At 41.2% G+C, this 27,965-nt stretch overlaps 1 protein-coding gene across 1 annotated transcript; it reads right to left on the reverse strand.

Moving 5' to 3' along the window:
* On the reverse strand, positions 1-27,903 carry PCSK1 (proprotein convertase subtilisin/kexin type 1). The gene is made up of 14 exons (XM_056325771.1): positions 27,567-27,903; positions 25,395-25,499; positions 21,787-21,897; positions 19,346-19,492; positions 18,822-18,898; positions 16,852-16,940; positions 12,636-12,808; positions 10,149-10,361; positions 8,908-9,008; positions 7,700-7,933; positions 6,062-6,219; positions 3,928-4,061; positions 1,943-2,104; positions 1-451 (listed from the first exon to the last, which is right to left on the reverse strand). The coding sequence occupies exons 1-14, from the start codon at positions 27,744-27,746 to the stop codon at positions 89-91; spliced, it is 2,247 nt and encodes a 748-aa protein (XP_056181746.1). The 5' UTR covers positions 27,747-27,903; the 3' UTR covers positions 1-88.
* Positions 27,904-27,965: the final 62 nt, after the last annotated feature.

Consider the following 27,965-nt stretch of genomic DNA (forward strand, 5'->3'; position numbering starts at 1 on the left):
AGCATACAACAGACTTTGGAAAGAAAAACAACCCTACGTGTAGGGTGGGGAGAATGAATATTTCCAACTCAGTGCCATACCCTGTAGTTTAGTTTCCTTCATTTATAATATCAACCAACGCTTGCAGCAGTCTGTCATCTCTATGCTTGTATGGTTTGGCGTTGTAAAAAAGATCAACGTAGTCACTGTATAGACTTTCTTCTGAGTCTCTCAACTGGGAGGGCTTGTTTAATTTTTCGAGGGCTCGATAGAAGTGTTCATATGGAATATTTGACTTCTCACTTGCAGTCTTCTTTGGCAATCGCTTCTGAGCCATCTGTCTGCTAAAAGCACTCTGCAGCAAACGTACCATTGCCTCTGATGGGATTTTATCTGCTGCTTTGTCACTGCTGCTGCTGGTATCTTCTGTGACTTCTGTTTTTTCACTCAGGTTCTCCTGTGTTGTATGGTCCTAGAATACAGATTAGCATAAAAAAGGTTAGGTGTCAAGGAAAAACTGACTGGATTAAAATTTGCTCTGATTAGTGATTTCCGTCTATGTGTGGGTAGATGTTATTTTTTCATTCAAGAGCCACTTAGCAGCTAGAAAAGAACTAGACCGTCATACACCAAAACGGACTACCAAAAGGACATTATTGCAGAAAATCTCAAATCTCCCCACAATGTAGGAAGTTATAAATTCAGACTCCACATTGGCAGAATACAACGTGTCATTTTATAACAGGATTTGTCCCAGTATTAAAAGACATGTCTCGTTGTACTATGGGAGACAGCTCCTCAGCAGTCTAACTGAAGGAAGTATATGCAGTGCAGATGGCAGCTCTGACTGTGCCACACACCCTAGTGAAAAGGACTGAACCAGTGCTTCCATATAAACCTTCTCTGTAGGTGATCTCACCTGGGAAAGGACAGTGAAGTATGGCTAATCAGGGGCCATGACACAGATCTTCAAAGACTAATGCTAGATACAGATGTACAGTTGGTGAGAGGCATGATTCAGCAGTGTTTATTATGCCTCCCACACTGACACAGCAGTATGTGGCTGCATAGCTTCCTCATTTACACTAGGATTGTCTTCCTGACTAAACATCCGGTTTATGTTCATCTGGTTCTTATTTATGTTCACCAATACCTCCTGAATCCACTTTTACTTTCTTCCAATTTATTTTTTTGCACATGGCTGCCACATGGGTGGACACTTATCTAATGTATTTGAAGACCATAATCATGTCCCCTTCAATCTTCTTCATAACCTGGCTGAGGAAGGTTAACCTCTCTGTACATTATGGATGGCCTAATTACTTAATAGGGAGACAAACTGATGTAATGTGATGAATAAAGTATTCCAAAGATGTTGACATAATCAAGCTTTGTGAGAATGTACAATGCTACCAGCCTGTGCATCCACTGTCACTGTCAGAAGCCTGTAGTATGTTTAGAGCACTCCGCCTGAAAGGTAAAGAAGGGATGACAATGGAGCTAGCAGCAACAGATTCACCTAACCACACCTTCTGAATCAGTGAGTCCCTGACTTTTGTCATGTCTTTTTCTTACTACCTTCCTTCCAAGCTCCCTGGAAGCACTCCAGCAGGCAAAGCTCCTTTCAGATGTGACACTTTTTCTCACTAGAATTACATAAATATAGAGTGTCTGTCAGAGATGTGTTCCTCCCTCCTTGTACCACTCAACTACATTAGCTACTGAGTTCACTGCTTCAGTAGCAATATCCTCCCACCACCCTAAAACCCTTAGATGTTGGCAAATGAAAACAGAGATTAATAAAACTATCAGTTCTTAATATGGATAAAATTACAATACACAATTCAAAAGTGGTCAGGGGTTAGATGGAATGAATACAGAATATGTGTATTATTACTAGGAAAATGTATCGTTTTCTTATAAATCAAAAAATAGGTAAGGAAAAAACCTGCTTTAATACTACCTCTACAAAGTCTGTCATCTTCTCCACTCCTCTTCTGTCATTTTGCACAGCATTGTAGGATGTGTATACACGTGGCTGCCTCATATGTTCAGGGTGGGTAGCAGTGCCATGCAAAATTAATTTCCAATTTACAAACCTTCCTTCATTTTGTATTCTTCTGGACTAAAAGACAAGTGTGGCATTAGCGTAAGTTCTCAGGACGTAAGAAGAGGAGACAGGACACTTGATCATAAAGTAGATGGAAGTAACTAAAATAAATTGTAAGGTTTTTACTATCTAAATTCAGACAATGATTTGTAAGCACAAAAGACTGGTATATTGAAGACAGGACATATCAGAAAGTGGGATTTAATACACTGGCTTTACTCAAAAAATACACATTTTGATGCAATATAATTATTAATTAATCATGTAACCATGAACAGAATTTTGTCACAACACAGAATGCTAAAAATTACTGAAGTAGTATTCTGTGTTAATAGGATTTGTTCAATAAGCCATTCCTTGCCTTGGCAATTTCCTCACAAAAGTTAACATCGGAATAGCAATTTGGAATAATACTCTGTAGTGGTGTACCACAGCAATCTGAAACACAGCATGTGGAAGTGAGCAATACATGCTTTGTCCATTATTTTTGGTAGCAGTATTTAAATAGTAGAAAGTGGGAGACAAGTACAGAGAACACTAAAATGTTATTTTACCAAAGCTTCTTTCAGAATTTTTGCTCAGTTGTTTAGTGACTGAAGATAGCTGCTGAAGCTCTTCTTGTCTAATACAAGTCTACACCAAAGTTTACATACGCAACTTACATGACAACTAAATTATGAGTAACTCTGCCCAGGAATCTGTGATTTCAATTAGGGTCATTAATATGAAAATGTATTTCAGGAACCACAAAACCCTATAAGCTGAGGAAAGCTTGAGGACAAAAAGCTTGGTTTATTTTAAGTTTCATGAACTTTTCAGTTGAAAATGGAAAATGAGAGATAATTACAAGCAAAATGCTCAGCTTAACTTTGTTCCAAAAAAATGCATTACATTAAATACAAAGGACAGGATATCTGTAACCATGGGGTTATCTATAAGCCTGCAGTATTAACACTATATGGTTGATAATAATATTTACTTCTACTGCCTCGTCCATCTGCTGAGTACTTGGCATTATCCTCCTGTTTACAATTTGAGGCCAACAGGGGTTGGAGGCTCAGTGTCTGATAGGAAGCATTCAGTTTCTGGCACGATCTGACCCCTAATGACAAGCTTATTAGCAGACAACTTTAATGAAATTCTCCACAGATGAGTGCATTTCATCACCCTCTCTTTAAAGGGAATGATTTTTCAGTTGCCTATCAAGCAGCTTTATTCTGGTGTCTCACTGTTGTAATCTGTATTCCCAGGTGATTTTAGTAAACTTATTTCTGTCATATGTGTAGATTTCTTGGCTTTAATCCTTAAACATTGTTTGGCAGTAATTAAGAAAGGAGTTAGGGAAAGGTATACATCAGAACAGCTCTCTGAGGTCACCAGAAATTCATTAATTCAAAAGGTTTTGAGTTAATGAAAATTATACACATGCACCAAAAGAAGACTAGATCTATCCTGTGTTCTTTTCTGCAGAGAAACCTAATTTGCAGTTAATCATAGGTTAATCTGATTACATATTTCACTCCATGAATCACAGAAAATTATATTAAGTGATTTCTTTCAGTGACATATAATGTGTGGAAAACAAAAGCACAATTTTTTTTTTGACAGGTACATGTCAGTGAAGTGAGGATGGTGCTTTGCACTTATGTAAAGAACAAGAATATCTGACCCTACTTTTTCCTTTTATTTTTAAACCAGGTGGATGTTTACTTTAAATACACTCTTGCTGTAGCTTGTTTAATGAGAAGACTCGGTATTCAACATGTTTGGTAGTGGTTAGTGATAATTTATCTGTGTTAGTTTCCAAACACAGCTAGTTAACATATGTACATACTTACCACATCAGTAATTCTTAAAACCCAGGTGCCTGTTGGATTCTCTCCCCATGTATGAACAGACATGAAGTCCCAGTTCTTAAAGCCATTGGGAGATTTATCTCTCTCTCTCTCAGCCAGTAAGACAGTGCTGGTCCCTGTGTAAGTGCAAGATCAACAGTAGTGACTCTTCTTACATGCCGGCTTTGACTTTTCCCATTGCTCAGCTTGCACACTAGTGAATAGGTAACCTGGAAAATACACTATTTAACAGTGGCTTGTGGAATGGGACACATGCTATTTCTGAGCTAGTGGTTCCTTTAACTATTTTCACAGCAGTATTTAAAAGCATAAAAACTATCACATTAGGTCATGCTAAAAAGGTACATCTTGCTCAGTTTTCATTCTCTAACAGAAAAAAGTAGTGCATGCACATAAAGTAACGTAAGAAACAACCAGCATTTTCCACTGAAGAACAGTTAAGGAAATTTCTGAGATGGAAGTTTTGAAGGCAAACCAGCTCATGCAGTGGTGTGAAACCAAAGATTTACCCTGAATTCATCACTGTTTTGGTTTTGGTTTTTTTTTTGGTTTTGTTGAGTGGATGGAAGTTGTTACAGCCTGGATTTCCAACAGGGTGAAAAGCATTTGTACTGTTATTATTATTACAAAACTGCTGCAGTAGACAAAGTATTTCTGCAGCAGAAGAGATTCTACTGCACAGCAGGAAATATGTTGTGCTTGTTTGCCTAAAAGGAGAGAGCAAGGGAACTGTATTTACATAATAAGGAGCAATGAAGCCCTAGGGAGCCTGATCACAAGCTATAAATACATTTACAGGTAACACCATAAATATAGAAAAGGAATGACATACATTCGGTAGCACTGTTTTGCAGAAAAGTGGAAAAAAACAAGAACCAAGGGATAAACAGTTTAACGACGATGGCAACATGATACTGTAGCAGAGGCAGTGGCACTTGACTATTGCTGCCTCAGCTAAACCCACAGAAATACAAAGATGAAGAATATATTACTGTAGTCAGTCTTTCAAAAAGCTGTGTTTCTCTAAGATGAAACCATGCTTCCTACATATGAGCAAGAGAACAGTGGGAGGGAAATACCTCTACAAAAGGTAGAATGACAGCTACCATTGCTGTCGCCTCTATGATGTACCTAGAGACAGTCCATATATTCACTCCCAAACTAAAACTTATCTAAGATGGAATTAAATTTGAAAATATCACCAAGAGTCAAAGATAAAACACCTCACAGCAATATTGCTCCCATAGGACAAAAAGTAAACTCAGAAAAGGGAGAATTAAGATTAGTCTTAAAGGGAATCCCAGACAAAGCAGGGTTTGGAAATATACTGCATATACAGTATCTTAAGCCTGCTCTCTAGTCAGGTCCTGCCATAATGATGTGACCAAGGCTGAGTGATTTATTATCTGTGAATTACTAGACTAGCCTTTAATATCGGTAAATTAGATCAGCTTAATGTTTAAATTCACACCTGAAAGCTTGTCTTTTTTCCCCAATAATACTAGTTGACCTAAGAGACGTTACTCTCTACAAAGTCGTTTATACTCATTCTCCTGGTTTGGTTTTCTTTTTTCTCCTTATGGTGTTATTTCAGGGCATTGCCAAGATAATTTGCCATATTCAATCACATTTAGTATAGATGTACTAAGATGCCTAACAGACACTATGTTTTTAAATACACCGATGGGGAGACACAGATACATGAAATCTAGGGAGTCAGATTTCCTCAGTTTTCCATTAGTTTGTTAAATCACAGTAAGGCTGATAAGCACTATTGAACTATAATTTGTTGTCTGCCATGAACTGTCAGGTCCTGTTGCCAGAATGAAAACATATGAAAAACAGTGCCTTCATTTCCTGAAGTATGATTTTCAAACCTCTTCTCACAAAAATAGCCCAGAACACATGAAGGCTCAAAAGGGGTTTCAGAGAACCAGTTCTCTAGTTCCCAGGATGCTTTGTCCTCACAGCTCCTGTTGGAGGTCACTAGATTTGCCTAAGAATATATTTAACTCTTTTTTTAAAACCACTGAAGAACACAGAGGTGTTTTTTTTTCATTAAATAAACGTTACACATTACAGCAACACAAGCAAGGCATGCCTTTGCCTCCTGTACCTGATGGAGATACCAGAGTGACGTGAAGATCACCTCTACGGGAATACTCAATTGTTGCTTCAAGCTGCACATGCTCCAGAGATGCAATGGAGTTTTCTTGACCCTCACAGGCTTTTGTGGGAATTTCAATAATGACTTCCTCATTTGCTCTTAATAATCTGGCAAAATTACAGGAGTTCTTTTATTACTCACAGAAACTTTTGATTCTGGATCATTATCTGAAGTGTAAATGACATATTTAACACCCATTTGAGAAGGATGAGAAAGGAAGAAGTAAAGACAAATTCCACACTCATTATAGTTTTGAATGCTGCAGTCGAAAACATAGGAAGTTCTGGAAGCACAGATAATATTGAAGTGGAAAAAGTGATAGGCACTGCGTAAGACAGACTTGTACAACACACCTTGGAAGGAAGCAAGCAAGTTTGATCATCAAGGGTTTCCGTCAACGCTTTGCTGTCCAGCAGAGACTACAAAAAACCAGTCTTTGCAAGCAGCTACATCACACAACTGTATCACTTATATTCAGATCTCCAGAAGGGCTCTTATCATTCAATTAAAATACTGCAGCAGGCACGGCTGATTTAACCCTTTGGAGTCAATGCCATCTCAAGAAAAAAAAGCCAACTTCTGCACCATTCTCTTTTCAGAAAGATACACTGCATAGCTTTCTCTGCACAATTTCCATTACTTCTAATGAAAATGGGGTATCTAAATTACCATGTAAATAATTCTAAATTCATAGTCATGGGATCTTTTTTTTATAATGTAGCATAGAGGACTGCAATAAAAAAACATAAAGTACAACACCCATCAGTACCAGATCAACACTCTGTAAAAAGGAAAGAGCTCATAAAAGAAAATTGATAGTAAACCAGCATAAATAAAAAGGTTACCAAGCAGTGACACTCCAAAACACTATAATATGTTTCTACAGAGAGATTTTTGGTGCACTTATTTCAATCTTTGAAACCGCTATATATTTTCTAGACAATAAATCAGTAAGTGAACAAGTGGAGGCAAAAACAATCTAGATACCCTTATTAATTAACCAGCTTAGTGCCTAATTACAACTTACCTGTATGTTGAGCTCAGCTTAGGCTCACTATGCTGGAAGTACTTGTGAATGTGGCTGGTAAGTCGTTTCAGTGAGCCTTTGAGACACTTGCGTTTCACAAAAAATGTGTTAGGGAGGTGACTAAAGCTCAGTGTATGACCTTGATTTCAACATATATTATGCCTGTCACAGGAGAATTGCTAAGAGCAATTACAGATGTTTCTTTTCAAAAAAGGCACTGGGAAACCTGATATCTTTTTATCCATCTGCTGATAGAGGTCTAAGTATTCATATCTTATCTGATCAGGTTCAGTCTCAGTATCATCCACCTATATGCTGGCTGCACAAGCAGACATAATAATCTTATTCTTTGTTAAGGCTTCATGCTAGCAATTTCCATCAGTTTAACACTAAAAAAAGCAAGCAAACAAATTCTCTTTGCCTATCCCTGAGGAGTACAGCAAGGCAAAACCAAATGAATTGCAAGAAATCTCTTAGTCTGGTTCAGAGCAAGCTGAGCAGAATATTAACCCTCAGGCTCCAATAAGATACACATAAGCTTAGTTAATGCAAATTCTTACCTTGGTTCAAAGCTTTTGTCTTTGACAATACACTCTCTCTTTTCTGGTACACCTTTCCATCTTTTGGGATCAGCTAAATCTACCAATGCATTGGCATTGAGTAGTCCAAACCCAAAGCGGCTGTTGACCATCAGTCCCGCTCCATTCTTTTTCCATCCTGGATTTCCAGCCAGTGGATCGTATTCTGAGGTCCACACTACCAAGTGCTGCATATCCCTCCATGTTAGATTTGGGCTGTTGAGAAAATGTACCTGGTTAATTGTTTCAGGGCTACCTATCATTTTTCTCTCATTAGACTGCAGCCAAACATGCTTTAAATGTATATGGCGTCCCATTATTTTAAAATACACATCATATCACAATGCTTATCCTCACAATACTGCTCCAGGTAGACAAGATTTCCATGTAAATGAAGAATGAGTATCTAGCAAGATTAGGGTCAGATTCTTCAAAATTATTCAGGCATTTAAAGTTAACTAGCAAAACTAGTATTTCTCACCAGTCTTTATGGGAACTGGACTTTGAAAATTCACAGGGTATTTGATTCTGTCTGTGATTAATTCTATTTTTTAAAATATGGCCCTAAGTATATCAGCTTACGTCATCAAAGGAGTATGCAATAGAAAATGGAGCTGAACCTACACCATTAAGTACTAAGCCTAGTCTTTAATACTTGAAGTGTCTTCTGTGAAAAAGCCATTGTCCTGTCCTGTCCTGTCCTTTTTCACCCTAAGTCGTACATTCTGGCTACCAGCCCTACAGGATCTGAACCTGCCTGCTCCCTGCCCGCTCTGACAGTCAGGCTTGGGTACCTTCCATTTTAGGTCTCGTTATGAGCAGAAAAGGTTCTGTAAATTGACTAGAGACTTAAACTCCTTCAACCTATTGTCTTCAAATTACGTTCTCCTGATACATGTGCAGCCTCACCACTTTAAAGTGCAATTGACCAGAACTCAGTAAACAATTGTTGCCAATGCACAAAATAGACTAAAATTCCTCAGTCATCACTTTTTACCTATATGGGTTCTGCTTTGCTAGGAAAGTGTTGAGGCAAGTAGCTGCTTATTTTTCTCATCAGGCTGAGCAAGTCTGACCGACAAGTGGAGCTGCAGGATGAGATGGTGCGTCTTCAAACAGATAGCATTTTGGGGAAGATGGTGGTGTGGCTGAGAGAGATGAGTTTCAAAGGTAATTGTATGACATCTTACTTTGCTTCCAATGCTAGAGCAAAAATTCCTGCTGCCAGTGGTGCAGATGCAGAGGTCCCAGTGTGAGTCTCCGTACATTCATTGTGAAGATCAGCACTTGTCTGACAGAAAAAACAAAAAACCCCAGACTGCATGAATAAGCAGTTGTAAATACAGTCATATCCACACTCACAAAATAATCACTTATCCTTTACTTGGCGCATATTAATACATTCCTCACCAGCAGAAGAAGTGATGGATGTTTAAATCTGTTCATATTTCAATCCACTCTTTTACTTCAACTATAATTTTTGTATCAAAATGCTTTGTGTTGGAACAAAATACTCCCACACTGAGTATCTTATTTTATTCTAAGGTTTCACAATCAAGTGTTTCAGGCTTACTGGTGAATCATAAAAACAGATCATTGTGTTGGGCCTAGAACATTTAAAATTACTGCTTGCTAGAAAATTGCTCATAGGATTAGTACTGGTGTTCTGCTCCCTCTTCAGCAGAACTATAATTTGCAATGAAACATAAGCTTTATTTGGAAATTAAACACCAAACTCATCTGCACATATATCTACATCTCGGGTATGAAAAGTATGCACTTAGGAAGGACTGATCTCCTGGCTAACTTGGAATGACATCATTTTAATCCCCATCAGTGCAGTTTAATGTAAAATTATCACCCACCAGGGCTGAACAAAAATTATAGGTACTTCAACATTATTTTATCACAGCAATTTTCTTCAGTACAAGTTCTTTCTTGCACAGTTAACGAAGGTACACAGACTGATACGCCTGCTTGCTGCGTACCTTTCACAGATCTGGAAGCACTATTGTTGGCTGCTGCAATCTTACAAAAGCAATGTACACCAGAGGTACTGACTCATGCAGTACACTAACTTCTTTTACCTTTTACTCTCTGTCTCTCTTCATTTGCCCTTTCCGAAGAAAAGGACTGTATGAAACCATGCAGAGAGCTCTGTCATACACAAACAGCAGACAAATTCAGCATGCCGATTTAACTGCATTGACACAATGATTTTGTTTAGCCATTGCTTCACAGTAGAAGATGTTCCAGGAATACAATCACTTTTTGTATTACAAATGCCTCAATGTTTCAAGGCAAAAGCACTAAGCATATGAAACATAACATAAAGCAGGCGCTTGAAACCAAGCATTCAAGAGCTCTCACTTGTTATTTACACATACAATACATCTCTATATTTGTTCTGAATCTGGTAAAAACAACCTACAATTCTTTGGTCAGTATAATCCCCACTGCTGTATGCTGTGGCCAGAGTTGAAGAGCACTTCTCTGCATACCAAGGAGAAAGGCCTTGCTGAGAAGCACTGCTAATGGAGATAGTGTAGATACTATCAGTGTAACCATCACAGTCACAGTTGTCACCCTGACGGCCTCCATTTCCAGAAGCCCATACAAAGATGGAGCCTTTCCCATTTCGGCCCTAGAGAAAATGGAAATGAGTAGTTATCAAAAGAGATATCAGTCCCTGCAACGTATTCTTACCAAGTGGTGTTGCCACCCCTCCCCCCACCCCTCCTCCCCACCCCCACCCTCCCCTAAGCCTAATAATTTTCAGGTAGAAAAGGATGATTTTCCATAAGCACTACAGAAGACAGAGATAAAAGAAACCAGCTATCCTACCTCACATCCTACAGTATATCTCTATCTGACTGGTCTAGGTTTAGTGTTCCAGGTACAGCAACTTTCCTCAGAATAGGCTTTTAAGTTAAAACCACAGTCTGTGTTCAACAGGTAATTTTTCCCACAAGCTGATGTTTTGTTCCCGACCATTTCTAGGAAAAATGCCCATTATTTTTAAGAACTGGCAAGAGGTTATTTCAGTTGTCTTTCCTGTAATCACAGAGCTATGGGTAAGCAGTATGAATGACGTGAGTGATATGACTTTTCCACCAACTTATTTTTTGTAAAGAAGCCTTTCACAGTTGTCATTCCTTTGCTGAAACACACTGAACCAGCAAGTGCATCTGACTGGAAACCCTCCCTTCTCTTACAGAAGGGTCTTACAGTCTCCATACATAACCACATTCATTCCCTGCTCTGGTGTCCAGTGTGTAATGCAGGAGCAGTAAGCTAACAACCAATGCCAGCAGCTGACAGCATGTAAACCAGCACAGCTGTCATAGGGGAAACACGTATCACACTACCTGGTCTTAAGCTATGCTAGTCCTTCAGGTGGAAAAAAGCATGTTCCACATGAAAAGCAGAAGTTCCTGTGTTGTTCAATATTAATGTGTATGTACATTCACTGGAAACTGCAGTTGAAATACAGATTTTTATCATCCCACACAGATGCAATTTGAAGTTATTCATGCAAGTGCTAAAGCACTGCAGCACTTAAAATATTAGAAGAAACGTTAAAAACATTTAAAAAACATTGAAGAAAAGTATTGGGAAGGACAAGCCATGTCAATTACAGAAAATGAGATAGTATCTTTCTCTGAGAATAAAGGCTGCAGTCCAGAAAAGCACTGGTATATGTACAACACCTGCTTTGATTTCACTTAAGAATGCTACTGACACCTCTTAGATGCTTAAGGCTAAGATTAAGCTTCAGTGCTTTACCAGGCCAGCAGTAAGGTGACAGGGATGAAAGTCATTGGCAGCCCCAGCTCTGGCTGACTTTAAGCAGAAAGGAGATCATCTAGATCCTTGCAAAAGGCAACCTGACAACTGAATGGGTAAATTTGCTCCCCTTGACTAATAAAACAAGTTGTAAAACACGACACATTCTTCACCAAAGAACCTGCTTTTTCAGAGTAAGACAGCTGAACATTGGTACCCTAATTATTGCCTTTAAATCTCTCTTCTCTTGCTGTCTACCTATGGATTTAGAACTCTGTTCATCACCAGCCCACTCCTCTTGGTCTCCATTCTTCCCTCAAAGTATGTTTGTCAGCTGTCAGACTGTTTTTTCTTTTTCTCTCCTGTCTGCTAATGTTAACTGCCCTATTCCCAAAATCTTTTTTCTTTGCTTCTGTCTTTCAAACTTTCCTCAGTTTCCCTCCTCTCCCATCTCTGATTCAGTCTTCCTTTCTCTATTAGTACCTGCCCATTTTTAGGTATCTTTTCACCTCACTGCCAAGAAGAGTAGTTTATTAATACATCCCTGGTAGCTCTCAGTTTGCACCCTGCTTATCATCCAACCAGATCTAAAGAGAATAATATAAAAAAAGAACTGTAAAAACAGTGTTTCCACCACTCTTCATCATGAATTTTTACTATCTTCATTTTAATTGGATCATGATACATACCAATTTATAAACTAATGCAATTAGCACAATACAAGCCCATCCACAGGGTGCTAAAATGCATCACTATTTCACCCAGCAAAATATTCACAAAGCAGAAATTTTGTATTATATTTTATGGGCTTTCAGTGCAGAAATCCAATTACTGTTCAGTGCAAAACAAGCAGCAGAGAAGGATGGGGGTAGGGCAAGACAAAGGCAGCAAAAGTAAGGATGGAAAAAGAAAGCTTATCTGTGGCAAATAGCAGCTTAAAACCAGCTTAGAAAGCTCTAGCAAGTGCTTTTTTAAAAGTCCTGTTCTGGCTGGTAATTTCTCTGACTTGTACCATTAAAATCTATCTCCTTCTTTTCAAATATGTTTGAGTGAAGAAAGCATAAGGGTATCAAACATTTTAAAATTCTGTTCTCTGCCACGTTTCATTGTATCTTTCTCTTAAGCATCATACCTGTTTAATCCCATACTCAAAAGCCTTCTGTGCCAGCCTTCCGGGTCCCTCTACAGTTTTGCCATCGTCATTAGGGCCCCAGCTTGCGCTGTAAATATCCACATGTTCTGGATTGAAACCGATGGAGCTGGCTTCAATAGCATCAGTGACTATTCCATCCAGCATTCGTATACCTTAACAGAAAAAAAGCAGCAGACTGAATTTACTTTCTGTTCCCTCCTCTTTGTCTTTGTTAACTGTTGGTAAAGTTGCCAGCAAAATTAAATCGTAACTACTGCAGACACAGCCTACTGCTGTTCATGTAATACTGAGGACAGTCCATGTCAGTGTGAAACAGTGCACTTACGCTTCCTTTGCAGAGCTCAGTGCTCCTACAAACATTTAAAAAAACCAAAAACCCTCTTAAAATATTGGCTGCCCCTTATTTACTTCTTTCTCTCTCTCTACAGAAACCCAAGATGATGACGTTTTGCTTACTGTCCCTGCTTTTTCTTATTGCATTGAGCATTTCCTTGACTCTTTCTTCCTCTCTGTGAAATCTGTAATAAAGGCTTCTCAAACTGCCAAAATGTCACTAAAATTAAACAGGTTTTGTCAACATTACTTTTATGTTTAAGAGTTTAGTTCAAAGGTGTTGCTCTGAATATTCTGACTAAAACACTCTGTCCTCACAGTCATCAAAGATTTGCTGTCTTTGTGATGCTGCTGTTACACTAGCTCTTCAATCTGCACCACAAAAAATTCTCACTCTTGTTTTACTGCCGCATTTTTTCTACTGTGAGCAATCCAGAGACGGTAGAGATATCTAGCCATTAACATTTTATTAGAAACTGCATGATCTAATCTTCTTTAGAGCAAGCCTGATCTCAGTGGTACTTAAAATTCAGTGGCAGACAGCAGTTCACCTGCACTGGATCTCTTGCTCTGCAAATCCTTAGCTTCCAGTGCTGCAGAAGGATAGAAACAGAGGAAGTCTGTCAAAATGCGCACTATGGCATGGCTCTCCCAGCAACAGCAGCAATATAAGAGCCACAGCAGTCAGGATTCAGCCTGTTTTTTCAAGTAATAAAAATGTCTGGGTTCTCTTGAACTTGGCAAGTTAGTACTACAGCAGCTGCACCATTATCAGCAGTTGGTGAATTATGAGTACTCATTTTCTAGTATTTTCCACAAAATGAGGATTTTTCCAAAGCACGGCAGGCAAAATGTGGCGATTCTATTAAAACAATAATAATAATAATAATAAATAATAAAAAAAATCCCTTCGCCCTCGCAGCCCAGTGTCTTGGTTTTTTTATACTATCAGGCAGGGAAAAAAACCCACAAAACTATAAGCATAATTCTTTTCCCAAATGACTGGCTTCTAAGACTTGTAATAACTCTGAGATAAAGCTGGGCTTTATTATTTCATATTAATTAGTGGCAAAAACAGACAAAGGAGTTATCTCCTCAACCACTGCTACTCCACTATCACCTACAAAGCTGGGAAAAGAATAAAAGAATCAAGGGTATATCCTGTGCCTCAGGTGGCAAACCCACCACTTACCCTAGACAGGCTTACACTCATAAAATTTTGAGTAGACATTTTTCAGTTGGCTCAGAATTGTGAGTATCTCATACCAGTGCACTGTGAGCAAAGATCTGCCTGTGTGGAAATAACTGCAAGCTCCGGGTGTGAGCTTGCAACACATAACGAGATACTGGGAATGCAGACAGTAGTGTACAGATACTTCCCACAGAAGAAGACAAAGCCAGCTCTGCTGATAAATAATGTAATAAGGAAGAAAAAAAGCACACTGACAATACACTGATGAAAACAGTTCAAGAAAAAAATGCTGTCTTGTCTTTGTGATCACCAAAAATCCTGCTTGTTAAAACTCTCGGGGATTTGATGACTGCAGTGGTATTTCTTTAAGCACTCCATTTACGCCCTCTTGCATAAACTCTTTCCTATTCTTGCACATGCTTGCTCCCATCATCAGTCCCACAAAATCAAAAGCGGGCAAAGCCCAAGGTAATTTCAGACACATACATGTATCTGCCTGGCAGAAGGCTATTTTTAGCCACACGCTACTGTGCAGGAACTCTCAGCCCAGTCCTTTGTAAAATGGAGCTTCTTAATCATTTGATTTCCATGGCAGCACCAGAGAAATATCATAGCACAGTGCTATGGTTAGGTATGCGTGAAAATATACACATCCTGCTTTACTCCAGAGGCAATCAATACACACACACTTCTTAGCTCTATACAGAACAAGAGGTGAACGTTAAGGAACATTGAAAGGTGTCACTTTGAAAACTGGCATTAATTTTTTTTCACACAGCGCACAGAAAAGCCTATGGGATTCACAGCCACAAAGTACCGAGACTAATCAAGGTTTCCAAATACAGCCAGGCACCAATGTGACCAGCGAGAACACTCAGGATTATTAAAGTCAGTATTTTCACAGAAAACAAAAAATTTTGAGTGTAATGTTTTGTTTTACCCATCAAGACAAACTTAAAACAACCTCTGATGCTGCAGGTTAGAGAACAAGGTGTTCCATACATCAGGGTTTCTCTCCCTAAAGCAGCTACTGCTGACTAGCAGAGAGAAGGCATTGGTTGTGGACCGCTGGATTTATCCTATATGGCAATTGCTACAAGCAAACAGCCACTTAGAGAAGTCATCCTGAACTAATGTCAAATAGAAGTGTGTAATGTGTCATTTCATGGATGTAAAAAAACCAAACCAAACCAAACCAAACAAACAAAAAAAAACCAGAAGAAAAAAAGCCCACGAAGAAATGAATCCTGTATAGCTTGGAAGATCAAAAAATCCTTCCAATGTTTACCACTCCAGATTTACCTGAATCTTTTGAAGACTACTCCTACCTTCCATTGCTCTTTGAATGTATTTTTGTTACGTCCCTACTTTAATCAGGCTGGTCATATTTAACAGCTTACAATTTCTTTCCACTTTTCAATCTTTCTCCTCCCCTGCACAGGTATTTTCTGAGTGATGTGGATTGCTGGACTGCTTTTTCTCCTGTTATTTTCATGTTTTTAGACAAATCACTCCTGCACAGATCTGTAGTCTCCATTTGCAAATGAACACAAAGCATATGCAAATAACTGTGGAAGAATCTTCTCTGTAGATGCAAGTGCCTTAAAATATGGGCACAGCGGGAGTTCAGCCATCTTCGCAGCTTCATCCATTTTGCCCTGCTTTGAAAATTTGGCATCTTCATCTTATGAGTGAGATATTTTATTTAAACAGGGCATGACAGAATAATGTATTATGGCAAAGGCAGACTGCAAGGCTGACATCTATGACAGCTCAGCAGAGTAAATGGGAACCTACAAACATAAGACTGAAATGGTGGGAAAGGCAGTTATGGGTGTCAATTGCCACTCATCGTCCCTTTGTTTAAAAGGAAAAAAGGGAGCAATGGAAAAACTAGGACTGTACAAGTATCTTCCTCTGAGCTAAATAACCATTTGCAACTGATACTGTGATCATGACTATTTCATAAACCTCTAATGGATTAAACTTTTAGTCACCGCTTTAAAAAAAGGCAGCATTGATTGAACGGCAAGCAAGACTACTTATTTTCAGAATTAACTTATGATGATAGTAGAGAAGTAAGCTGCTGAAAACAAAAACCACAGCACTTCCAAGTATCTTGACTGACATGACCTTTCCAATGTAATTGTGTAGATGGAAACAATATGCTGCAAGAAAGGCTGGGTATAGATTTGTATATTCTTACTTTTACTCCACTCAGTCCCTCTCCTCCCCAATGCCACTTCCTTCTAGGATAACCAATTATAATAAGTGGGTTCATCCTTCCTTAAAAGATACAGTCTAATCTCTGGTTACAATACAGGTTGTAGCTGCTGTTATTATTGCTTATTGTTACTAGTTACTACTGTTGTTGGTGTTATTATCATCACCATCACCACCTACAATGTTGTTGCTGTTGTTTCTACTTATATTCAACTGATAACCAAATTCCAGAAAGTTCACTGACATTCAAGGAATGCTGTCATATAGAAGTAACACTCTGCACTATGGCCAGACAGGATTTTTTAGCCTAATACTTCAAGATTGATGTTTTCTGAGAAGGACCGATCATTTGTATTTCAGATTAATGGTAGCTGAAAACACTCAGCATTTCACAGGATCTGTCTGGTTCCATACATATTAGACATCTAATTATTTTCCTTTTCTTACCTCCAACTTTTGAATTGTAGGCTACTCCAACTCCACATTTTCTGTTGTTGGCCTGCATAGCAATTTCTCCTGCACACCGTGTCCCATGCCTGAATAAATATAGCAAGAATAAACATCTTATAACATCTTTGTGTAATGTACACAAAGATTCATTGCTAACCTTCTTGATTTGATAGAAGTCTTCCTTTAAATGAATGATCAAAGAATCATTGTGAAGAGATGATAAATATCTTACCTAGTTTACACTGAAGTCCATAGACCTATTAGCTACCAGTATTTCAGTAGAGTGCAAAAGTAGCATAAAAATATGGGGCTAAAAAGTTGCTAAACTTCAGAAGGAAATATGAGACAGGTCTTTTTTCATCACACATTTAGATACTTCTTTTTAAATGACTGCATTTATTTAGGATTTCAGAAAGTGAGCCTTTAAAGCATCCTTACCATTGTTGCATTCCTCTTGTAACCAATTATTTTCTATGCAGTTCTTTTTTGCCACAGTTGATTCTCATTCCACAACACAGAAAACCTTAATGTAAGTGTAATCATAAAAGATTGTAGAAGAGTTGTGTTATTTAATGCTACAGATTGTTACTCAAGGAAGTGTCTAAATGTTTCTGGGCTGAACTCCATTTACTTATTAGTAAAGATTAGAGGTAATACAGGTAGATGTAAGAGACAATGTCACCAGAACAAGAGGGTAATGGCTTCTTGCTCTTACAAAATGCTGTAACAAAGTAGAAATGTCATTTTTCAGATGTCTTATTCATGGGATATTCACCCTTGTATTCGTTGTTTTTTTCCCCATGCACTGATTTATGTTGTGGGTGCTACTGTATAGTCTGATAGACAACAGGGAACCAGTGCATCAGCTTCTTACTGTATCTTCATTGAGTAGCAGCATCCTAATTGGTTTAAGAAATTGACTTTCTTCTGTGTACCAGCTTTTACAGAGGTCCATGCTCTTCTCCTTCTGATGGACAAAACCCCTACCTGAACTACCATGGACACACCTATGTGTGACAGATCCATCAACATGTTCTACAGAGTATCAAAGAAGTATCTCTAGAGAGGGTATCAGACAAAATTTCTCTCTCCTTCCAAGACACACAAGCCCACTATGTGAACTGCCTGGTTGTCTTGCATTCAAGCCTTTCAAAACTTCCGAGGTTATCACCTTGAGGACATGGAGGCCAAATCTGGTCTAAACGAAGCTTCTATTTGCCTCAGAAGAGACAGAAATATTGTCGCAGGACTGCATGTAACCTCCTCCAAGGTCTGACCGTGTGTCACACCCATATGAGAGGTCAGAAGCTTGACTTCACCTGTCATTACATGCACTGGGCTAGATGTTCTGTTGGTCCAAAAGGTAGAGCCAGAACCAGAAAGTAGTGTCCTTAGCTACAAAAGCTGATACGAAGGGAGGGGTTTCTTAGTAGCTTCGTCTAAGACACAGTCTCTTCCAGAGGCCTTCATAAAAGACATATTCTTTTAAAATTCGCAGAGCAAGGCAGAGAACTAAAGTCAAAATCTGCTTAGGAGGTATCATTCTTGAAACACACACGGTGACAATGAACAGATTGTTCCCTTCATCTTACAGAAATGTATCAGAACCTTACATATACAAACATATTAAGAAATTCAGGACATTATAGGCAGACGACAATTATGAAGCTCTTCATCTGGGAATTTAATTTCCTTAGTTTCCAGTGTTAGTGCCAATGTTATGTGCAAATGTTTGTGCAAACTGAAACACAAGAGGTTCCTTCAGAACATCAACGAACACTTTTTCACTGTGAGGGTGACCCAGCACTGGCACAGGTTGCCCAGGGAGCTTGTAGAGTCTCGCTTCTTGGAAATATTCGAAAGCTGTCTGGGTGTGGTCCTGGGAAACTGGCTCTACATCTCCCTGCTTTAGTACAAATTAATAATGTACTGTTTTGTTCTCTTCACACAACTAGGAGGCTACTCACTTGTTTTCGTTTGTTGGGTCATATCTAGGAAAGGGATCATGATCGTTGTCATTGAAATCGTAACTTGCCTTTGGATCCTACATTTAAAAAAAAAAAATTAATTCAGACAACTAGAAATTGCATTTTAAAACATGTAACAAAATGGGCTCTAGAGTCCATATTTATTTGTTTGGTATGCCTTATGTTGACAGCAATCAAGCTGGTAGAATTTGATGGGCATTAACAATTCCATACATTTTTCACATGGCTTTAGTAATTCAGCATTAAACCACTGTATACAAACATGCCTGGGAACTAAATCCACTGGGGGAAAAACAAGACAAAAACCCCCACCCTGCTAACATTGCGAAGTAACATTCAGCTTCCTGTGACACAAACCAGGTTCCAAGTCATGCCTAAGACAAATATTTCAGCCTCTGTGCTGTCAGAGCCAACTTACAGAACAGAAAGCAATCTTCAGAAGAGTGTCAATCAAATTTACAATTGATTAATTTATTCCATAGCATTCTAACACCCAAACATACATAGTTAGTGTAGATGTCAGTGTGATTCCACTCCAAGCCATCGTCTAGTACTGTGACGACAACACCTTTGCCTGTAATCCCCTTCTGCCATACAGGCATAACATGGAGATCCAATTTGGGCAGGGATGGAGTTATTCTTGTATCTTGCTAGGGGACAGAAAGGATTAAGAGTTATTCTTGTATCTTGCTAGGGGACAGAAAGGATTAAAATATGTCAACATTTTGATCCATTTACACCACACAGGTTCAAACTCATATTCTAAAGATGCTCTAAACCATCCCAGCCTGAACTTGCACATTTTGCTCAAATTTTGCAAAGATAAAACAAAAATTAGTTTCTTCAAATACTTGTAGCACTGAAAGATTTACCCCATTACTTGAAGAACTCTGAAGACCACCTCTAAACAAAGAGCATCTGGAATTTATTGGAGGCAGGCAGCAGAAACATGGGAATGATAGGGATGCATCCATGAACCTTGGAACGTTGAGTTAATAATCAGACCTGCTATGTTTGTTCTTTTCACTTGATGAGAAGCCAAGACAGTGCCCCACAGTACAGTGAGCTGCATTTTCTCCAAATGTGTTTTCTCCTTTGACATTCAAGTTAGCCAGAGCAAAATAATTAATGGATAAAACAATTAAGGTAGTCGTTTGGTTAGGAACAACTGTGCTGAATCACAACTTTCTGTTTACTACCCTCATTAATGTTCCTGTGGTAAATCAACTGGAAGCATGAATCATCCTACAGCCTTCTCTTCCACAGCAAGCGCTTTGAAGAGTAGCTCCTAAATAGATTTTTTTTTCTTCTTTAATGTTAAATATGCAGTACATACATCTAATCTAGCGAACTTGCTTACAACCCCCATAAAAACACGGATGTAAACAAAAGCATTTTCTTTCTGTTTCTCTGTGCAAAATTGCATTAGTTGACCACAGGTTTTTCGTTTCTTTGTATCTGCAGGAACATTGCATAAAATATGAGACTCAGAAAAAGAAATTTGTTACGGGTATTACCCTTCCTTCATTTTATGCTTTATTTTCTGACTGCTGCCACTCAGGGAATTATTAGAGGCTTCAAGTTTTGTTCTCTAGAATCCATCAAATAATCATTTTTTCTGGTGATGTGTGAAGGTACACTGAACAGAGATAGAAACAATTGCCATCAAAGCTTAATAATAAGGCAATAATAAGCTATTTACTACAACGAAAGGAACATATTTTGGAAGAAAATATTTAACACATTCATGCATTTAATCAGAAAAAAAACTCAACAGGTACTGCAAACAAGGGTAAACATGTTTCTGCTTCCTGTGTGAAAACTAAAGGGAAAAGAATGAAAACCACAGAAAGGTTGAAAAAGGAACTATGTCTCCTGGAATGCAGGGCATTGCTTTTTTCACAAAACAGCTCTTTTGAATTCTGTGTGTGTTTGTGTGTTTGTCCAACACACCTTGGAAATTTCCTGCTTCCTAATGAATACAGGCAAAGAAGCAAACAGAAAATCAGCTTCAATGAAAAGTTAGATTCTTAAAGATAAACCATTTTTTATGTTGAAAAGAAGTCTGCAGGCCTCTTCATAGAAATATTTTATGCTATGTGGTTTGTAATCTGGTTTTCTTAGCTCAAGCACAGGAAAGAGAGGGTAAAACACTAGACAAACAGCCTAGCATTTGGTCTGCTTTCTCTAAGCTGAAATGAAGAGCAAGAAAGGTATTTCCTGCTACTTGGGCCACATTTGTGCTTGACCATTCTCTTTGAGTTGTTATACCCACCTTTAGTCCCATCCCTATTCTGAGTGAAAGCAATGAAGCCTAGGCTGAAGGTACAGCTAGTTGTGTAGTGGAAATACAGACTCTCGAAAGAAGCCATATGAAACACCAATAACCAACTGTATTTCTGAGTTACCACATGCAGACAGAAACTACAGACCTCAGGAAATTTCTTTCCTTTGAGGTTCTGAACATGTGAGCTGTAGAGACCCTCTTCTATTTCAATCCAAGAGTCTGAAGGTGCTTGTCACATACATGCATATGCTTTTGTTTTCGTCTGGAGCATGCACTCTGCACTGCTGATTTTAATAAAGAAATACAGGGCCAGCTTCAGACATGTAAGGGACTTCTTATATGCCAAGAGCAAATAAATACTTTTAGATTAGCATAAATGCAGCTTTTAACTGTTGCACTTTCTAATATCAACACCCATCCTAAGCAGCAGCCTGAAATGCCTTTTAGAATCTTTGTACAAACGACACTTTGAAGAAAATAGAAGGTTGCCTGGAAATATTATGCAAGGAGATCTCCCATTTTTATAGCCTATGCTAATGGGAGGGAGCCTTCCATTTACTGTCTTCAGTGCAATCATTCCGATACTAGTACAATACTGCAACTGATAGCACAACTGAAATTCACCATCCCCAGTTCCACAATGAAACAAAATCTTACCAGATACCACTGCTGATTCCACATAGGATCATTGAAAAGGTTTTCTGCTGAGTCTCTCATGGTGGCACGCTTAGTTCGCTTTTTTTCATACTGCTGCTCTGCCCATGATACCTACAATTATTTGTATAAATATGACAAGTAAGCCTCCACAGGTGAGGACTTTCTCAGCCTAAAAGATAAGTGGATTCCTCACACAGCAAAACTTTGATGCCTAAAGCAAAATGAGCAAAGTTTGATGCAGGGAGGAGGATTATTTATACTGTAGTACAATATACTTCGGGGAGGAGGACCTGGTGAAATCACAATACTACAGAATCAATTCCTAGAAAATCATTAAGTACAAGCTACCAGTAGATCTCCTGTGAGTGCCACACAATGCAGGCTTTCATACCAAATGTGCAGTATGATTAGAAGGTTATCTAAAGAGTGGTTGTTACCAAAACAAGCAAAACCACAGCCTGCTTCTTTCTCCAACCTACATTTTAATCCCTATCTATTTCTATTGGGAGTTTAAAGGAAAGGAGAAAGATTATCTCTGGCTTTGGTCTAGCAATTATAATGATGCTGCTACTCATCGCCCAGCTGGACCTTCACGTCTCCTTCCCAGTGGTGTTTTGAAGTGTGATCAATTAGTAAGCTATGAATATTGGACTAACTTTATCACGGGCATAACTCCATTTAAGGCAACTGAAAGCCAAAATGCTTCAGGGTGTTTTGCTAAAGCACTGATACAAGGAGTTGCACAGTGTTTGTGCATGGACACAGCAATCTCTAAGTCCCTAGGTTGCATTTTAGAAGTGTATCCCACTTAGTTCCCTTGATTACGTTACTAAACCCGTTCAAATCAAACCCTAATTCTGACACCTCACTCTGGGCTGTGTGCTCCTTTTGGAAATGCGAATAAAATGTTATTCATTGCTAGTACCTGGACCATCACTCTGACACAGATCAAGCTAGTGGTTTTGATCTCAGTTTCCAAATGAGCAAAGCAAACTCAGGTTCGTTAGATTGCCAGCACCCTGCTGCAAGCCTCAAGTGAACAGGATGCCTTGGATCTAACCTTCTGCTTTGAATGTCTGAATAGATTTCATTATTTTTCTCTACTGTCACAGAATGGCTTTATGGTCCTTACACCTATCACCACATATGGAACAATAAGAGTGACTGAGAAATTAGAATGATAAATAAAAGTACTTTGATTTGATGAAAATACGATTTCCTAGTGAAAGCCTAGTGAAAATTCAATATCAGAACATAAACCCTTTAAAACAGTAGCTATGCCAGGCATGTTCACTGAAAGCTCTCTAATCCTATTCCCTTTGCTATATATTTAGTGTTAAAACCCCTACAAGCCAAAGTCACTCACAGAAGATGAATACACGCATACAAGTATCAGTATTTTAAAGCTCTCTGTTGATATCCAGGGCCATACACACTTGGGCACAGGTTATAGCAATTACCTTTATCTCTCTTTCCTACCCACAGCAAAGCTTGGCCTCCTCACCACCCAGCAGTAATTAACAATTGACAACTTACATGCTTGTTTGGTTGGGGTTTTTTTTATGTGGACAACTGCACTGAGGGAAATGAGCTGAAACTACCAAGCACATGTATCAGACAAACAAGCCAAATGTTTGTCACTTAGCTGCTGGGTGAAGTTCCAACCATCCACCTACAGCAAAAACCAAAGGCCCTGTGCCAAACCTCCAGTCTCTGATACAAAGCAATGAAGATAAACTTGATTCAGGTCTCTTTCAAGAATAGTGCAAATACTGGAAGAAGTTAGGGAACCAGATAATTATATCCCTTCAATATATTCACAGCTATTACCTGTTTTAAAATGAACACTGGGACATCCATAGGAAGCAGATAAATATTCAGATCACAGCCAAGTTTTAGCCCAGCTTTCACACAACATACCGTAAAATTCATGAAAGCATTACACAAACAAAGGCAGGATTCCCTTCTCTCTCCCTTTTTAAAGATTGAATTTAAGTCTCTTAAAATAGGCTGTTGTTGAACTAGAGTAGCTCTTTGGAGCAACGGTCCATGTATAACCAACTACACAGCATTACATGATTGCTTTGTGTTTATATACTTATATTGACATAATTACATCCAATTCATTCACACAGTTAATTTGCATACTAGATGGTAAATAACAGGGAAATTAGACTCAAATTAGGAAATCACCTGCAGCACTTTGAAGCTCTGGTTTTGGATCCAAGTATGCAAGTCTGCAATGTTTGGCAGTCATGCGTCTAACACAGTTGCTTCCATTCTACTTATGACATTAGAATTTGGCATATTAAACATGGTCATTCTTGCCTGTGTGAGAGATGCATTCAATGTAATATGTCCAAAAAAGGGAGGAACTGCAACCAAAGCTCTGCTCGTGAACACTGTACTATCTGATGCCATTGAGCATCTGATCATAGGTATGGGTATAACTTAAAACACTGATTTACACTAAAGCTGTGGTGTTGAACATCCCCAGTTCAGAATGATTTCACCTAGAAGCCTTTAACTGTTAAACCAATGATTGCAAGGAGATAGACGGGAGTGTACAGTTTTGAAACAGAACAGGCAAAAAAATACCCTGTCTCACCTCCTCCTTTAACTCTTGTAGCTACATATAGAGTATTTCCTCCTAGAAGACACTTGCACCTAAAACCTCCTGATAACCAATTGCTCATTCTCAAGTGATTTTGTCCTCCTCATATGATATATTTCTGGTTTTCACAACTAGTTTAGTTCATGTTTTGGACTGCTCATGTTTTTACAATGCTTGTTGCAATAATGCTGATTTGAAATTCAAACTCCATTGTTTTGAAATTTGCCAGAAATTGCTTTTAAAGAGGGGTTAACAGCATTCTGGTCTGCTTCTTCAATTTGCCACCCGCCCCATTTTTTTCAATATATTTACAAACAGACATGCTTCTCTGTTAAATAAAGTCAAATAAAGGGGGAGTCTGTTTCACCAGTGGATTGTACCTTAGCTCCCCAGCTCTCCAGTGTGCGGGCTCCCCAGTTGCTGTGTGATCCCAGTGTATCAAAAGACTGCAAGCCTAGAACATGTGATGGATCCTTTGAGCAAGGGTTTTAGCTTGTCATAGAAGTGAATCCAGCAAAACCTCAGCCCTTAACCTCCATCTCCTTTTTTTTTTTGAATATTCAGTTGCTTTAAACCAAACCTAATTCCCATGGTAATTATTCAGTTGCTTTAAACCAAACCTAATTCCCATGGTAATTGCACAGACGTGGCCTGATTAAGCTTACTGCATCTATAATTTTTACTTTGAATCAAGCCCTGTGGTTCCTCATTCGTATTTTCATCAGTGACAGACCGACATCTAAAATTCCAAGCCTCTGCAATGCTGCATATCTTAAATCTTCATTTGGAAAGCACTTGCAAAAAGTATGGTAAGGGAGGGTCAGAATCTGCCTGTTAATGACAGAATAATAAAGTATTATTCAGCATGAGTATGGATGGCTGAATATATTAGAATTGCAAAATGAGGAAAGCCTGCCTGTGACCTCATTACAAAGCTAGCAATAAGGAGACAGAATAAACAGAGCGCATAAAAAAGAATAAATATAACACTCACCCGCTCATCGTCAGAAAGTCTTTTAGTGATATGAATGGCACTTCTTCGAGACCGTCTTGGATGGCTTTTATGTCTGAATAGGTAGTGATTTTTGAGTGATCCAATCTGTAAGACACAGCCATACTTTAAGTATTGAGAGATGATTATCTCCCCACTGCAAACAAATACCAACAAATGCAACTCGACTGAATTCATTGTGCTTAAAAGACAAAAGAGCAAGAAACTAGCCTTTAGATATTTCAGTCTGAACTAAACAACACTCCTCAAGTAGCAAGTGCTTATCACAGTCTCTTCGCTGCTAGAAGAAATAGGAGGAATAATTTCATTTAAGCTAGTGAAGTAGCAGCTGTTACTACTGCAGTACTCAGTAACGTGGCACTTGTAGTAGTGACTGGTATACTCATGGACATACCTTGACATGACCATGTTTCGGAGGACAGGTTTTATGTATGTCACACTCCAGTTTTATCTGCTTTTCCTGGGTTCCAGCTGAACAGGTGTAAAAAGCTTCATGTCACTTCAGAAACTTCACTGCAGGGTTTGTTTGTACAGGCACCTACTGAACTGGCATTTTCACTTGCGCAGTCACTGGTCACCCAGAACGCTGGGTGTACCGTCCTGGCTTTAAACATCCCTCTTCCCTAAGGAGGGGCTGTGTGAAGTCAGTGAGGGCGAATCCACTGACTCCAGAGGCAGAAAGAAAGCCACAGAGGCGGCGGGATCACACCTACGTTTGACAGCCTGAAGAACATGATGGTGCCAAGGCTGTGGGGCCGACCGTACCGCCCGCCCGCCTGGGCAGGAGGCCGGGAAGGGGCTGCCCGCAGCACCGGGCCCCGCCGCAGGGCCGTGTCCTCCACCCGGCGGGGACCGCGGGCCGCGGTGCGGGAGGGAGGCAGCTCTGCAGCGGGGGCGCGGGATGCCCAGCGCTGCCAGACGCGCCGCCTGGCGCAGGACCCCCGTCTGGAGGTGGGACGAGGCTGTTACCTCAAGGCGGTTACTCATCCCTAACAACGCTGACGTCACGGCATCCCAAAAAAGCGGCAGGAGGGCCTGCGGGAGAGGAGCCCCGCGGTGGCAAAGGGCCTTCGGGGCGGGGGGGCGGCGCGGGGGCGGCGCGGAGCCGGAGCCAGGGCTGCCCGCGCCTCCCTCCGGCCCGGGCTCCTGCGGGAGGGCCGCCGCGCCCGGCTCCCTCGGGGAGAGCGGGGGTGCCCTGCCCGACAGTGCCCGGTCCCCTCAGGGAGACCGCGGTGCCCTGCCCGACAGTGCCCGGTCCCCTTAGGGACAGTGGCTGTGCCTGCGCGGCTCCCTGAGGCGCAGCGCGGGCGCCCCGCCTGATCCCTGCCCGGTCTCCTCTGGGAGAGCAGAGTCGCCCCGCCTGATCCCTGCCCGGTCCCCTCAGGAGCAGCGGGAGCGCCCTGCCTGATCCCTGCCCGGTCTCCTCTGGAGAGCAGAGTCGCCCCGCCTGATCCCTGCCCGGTCCCCTCAGGAGCAGCGGGAGCGCCCTGCCTGATCCCTGCCCGGTCTCCTCTGGAGAGCAGAGTCGCCCCGCCTGATCCCTGCCCGGTCCCCTCAGGAGCAGCGGGAGCGCCCTGCCTGATCCCTGCCCGGTCTCCTCTGGAGAGCAGAGTCGCCCCGCCTGATCCCTGCCCGGTCTCCTCTGGGAGAGCAGAGTCGCCCCGCCTGATCCCTGCCCGGTCTCCTCTGGGAGAGCAGAGTCGCCCCGCCTGATCCCTGCCCGGTCTCCTCTGGAGAGCAGAGTGGCCCCGCCTGATCCCTGCCCGGTCCCCTCAGGAGCAGCGGGAGCGCCCTGCCTGATCCCTGCCCGGTCTCCTCTGGAGAGCAGAGTCGCCCCGCCTGATCCCTGCCCGGTCCCCTCAGGAGCAGCGGGAGCGCCCTGCCTGATCCCTGCCCGGTCTCCTCCTCAGTGAACGGCGGGGACCCTGCCTGTTCCCCTCAGGGAGCGCCAAGCGCCATGCCCAGCCCCGCACGGTTCCCCAGGAAGCGCCGTGCGCGGCCGGTCGCGGGGCTGCCCGCCAGATGCGGACCCGGGCCGGGGGGGCTTCAAACTCCCGGCGCCCGGCGAGCGGCAGCCGGGCCACAAGTTTCGGGCAGGCCGACGCGGGGCAGCTCCCTCGGGGCTGCGCGGCCGCCCCCCCCGCCCGGCTATACCTGTCCCACGAGGTCGTAGTCCAGCTCCTCCGCTATGGCTCTGGCGGCGTCGGGGCCCGCCGGGATCTCCGCCGCCCACTCGTTGAGGAACTGCCGCTCGGCGCCGCCGCCGCGGGCCAGGCAGCAGGCGGCCAGCAGCGCTAGGGCTGCGCACCGGCCGGGCCATCGGCTCCCGTCCATGGCCGCGGCGGGCGGCGGGCGGCGGGCGGCGGGGCGCCGCGTTGCTAGGCGAGCGCGGGAGAGCGGGCGGCGGCGCCGCGGGTCCCTGCCTGCTGCCGGCGCGGCTGCCCGGGGCTGCGCGGCGACCAGACCCTCCGGAGCCGAAATGGAAATGAGTGTTTACACGTCAAAACGACGACAGACATCCTGACGTCAAGTGTACCTGGCCCCCGAGCCGGG

Source organism: Falco biarmicus, chromosome Z, assembly GCF_023638135.1.
Source record: "Falco biarmicus isolate bFalBia1 chromosome Z, bFalBia1.pri, whole genome shotgun sequence".
Classification (NCBI taxonomy): domain Eukaryota; kingdom Metazoa; phylum Chordata; class Aves; order Falconiformes; family Falconidae; genus Falco; species Falco biarmicus.

Excerpts from the sequence above, each read along its gene's own strand:
- PCSK1 (XM_056325771.1), bottom strand. The coding sequence starts at position 27,746 with ATGGACGGGAGCCGATGGCCCGGCCGGTGCGCAGCCCTAGCGCTGCTG. Across the intron at positions 25,500-27,566 it reads ACTACGACCTCGTGGGACAG|ATTGGATCACTCAAAAATCA; the intron begins GTATAGCCGGGC and ends TGTGTCTTACAG. Across the intron at positions 12,809-16,851 it reads CTACAATTCAAAAGTTGGAG|GTATACGAATGCTGGATGGA; the intron begins GTAAGAAAAGGA and ends TTTTCTGTTAAG.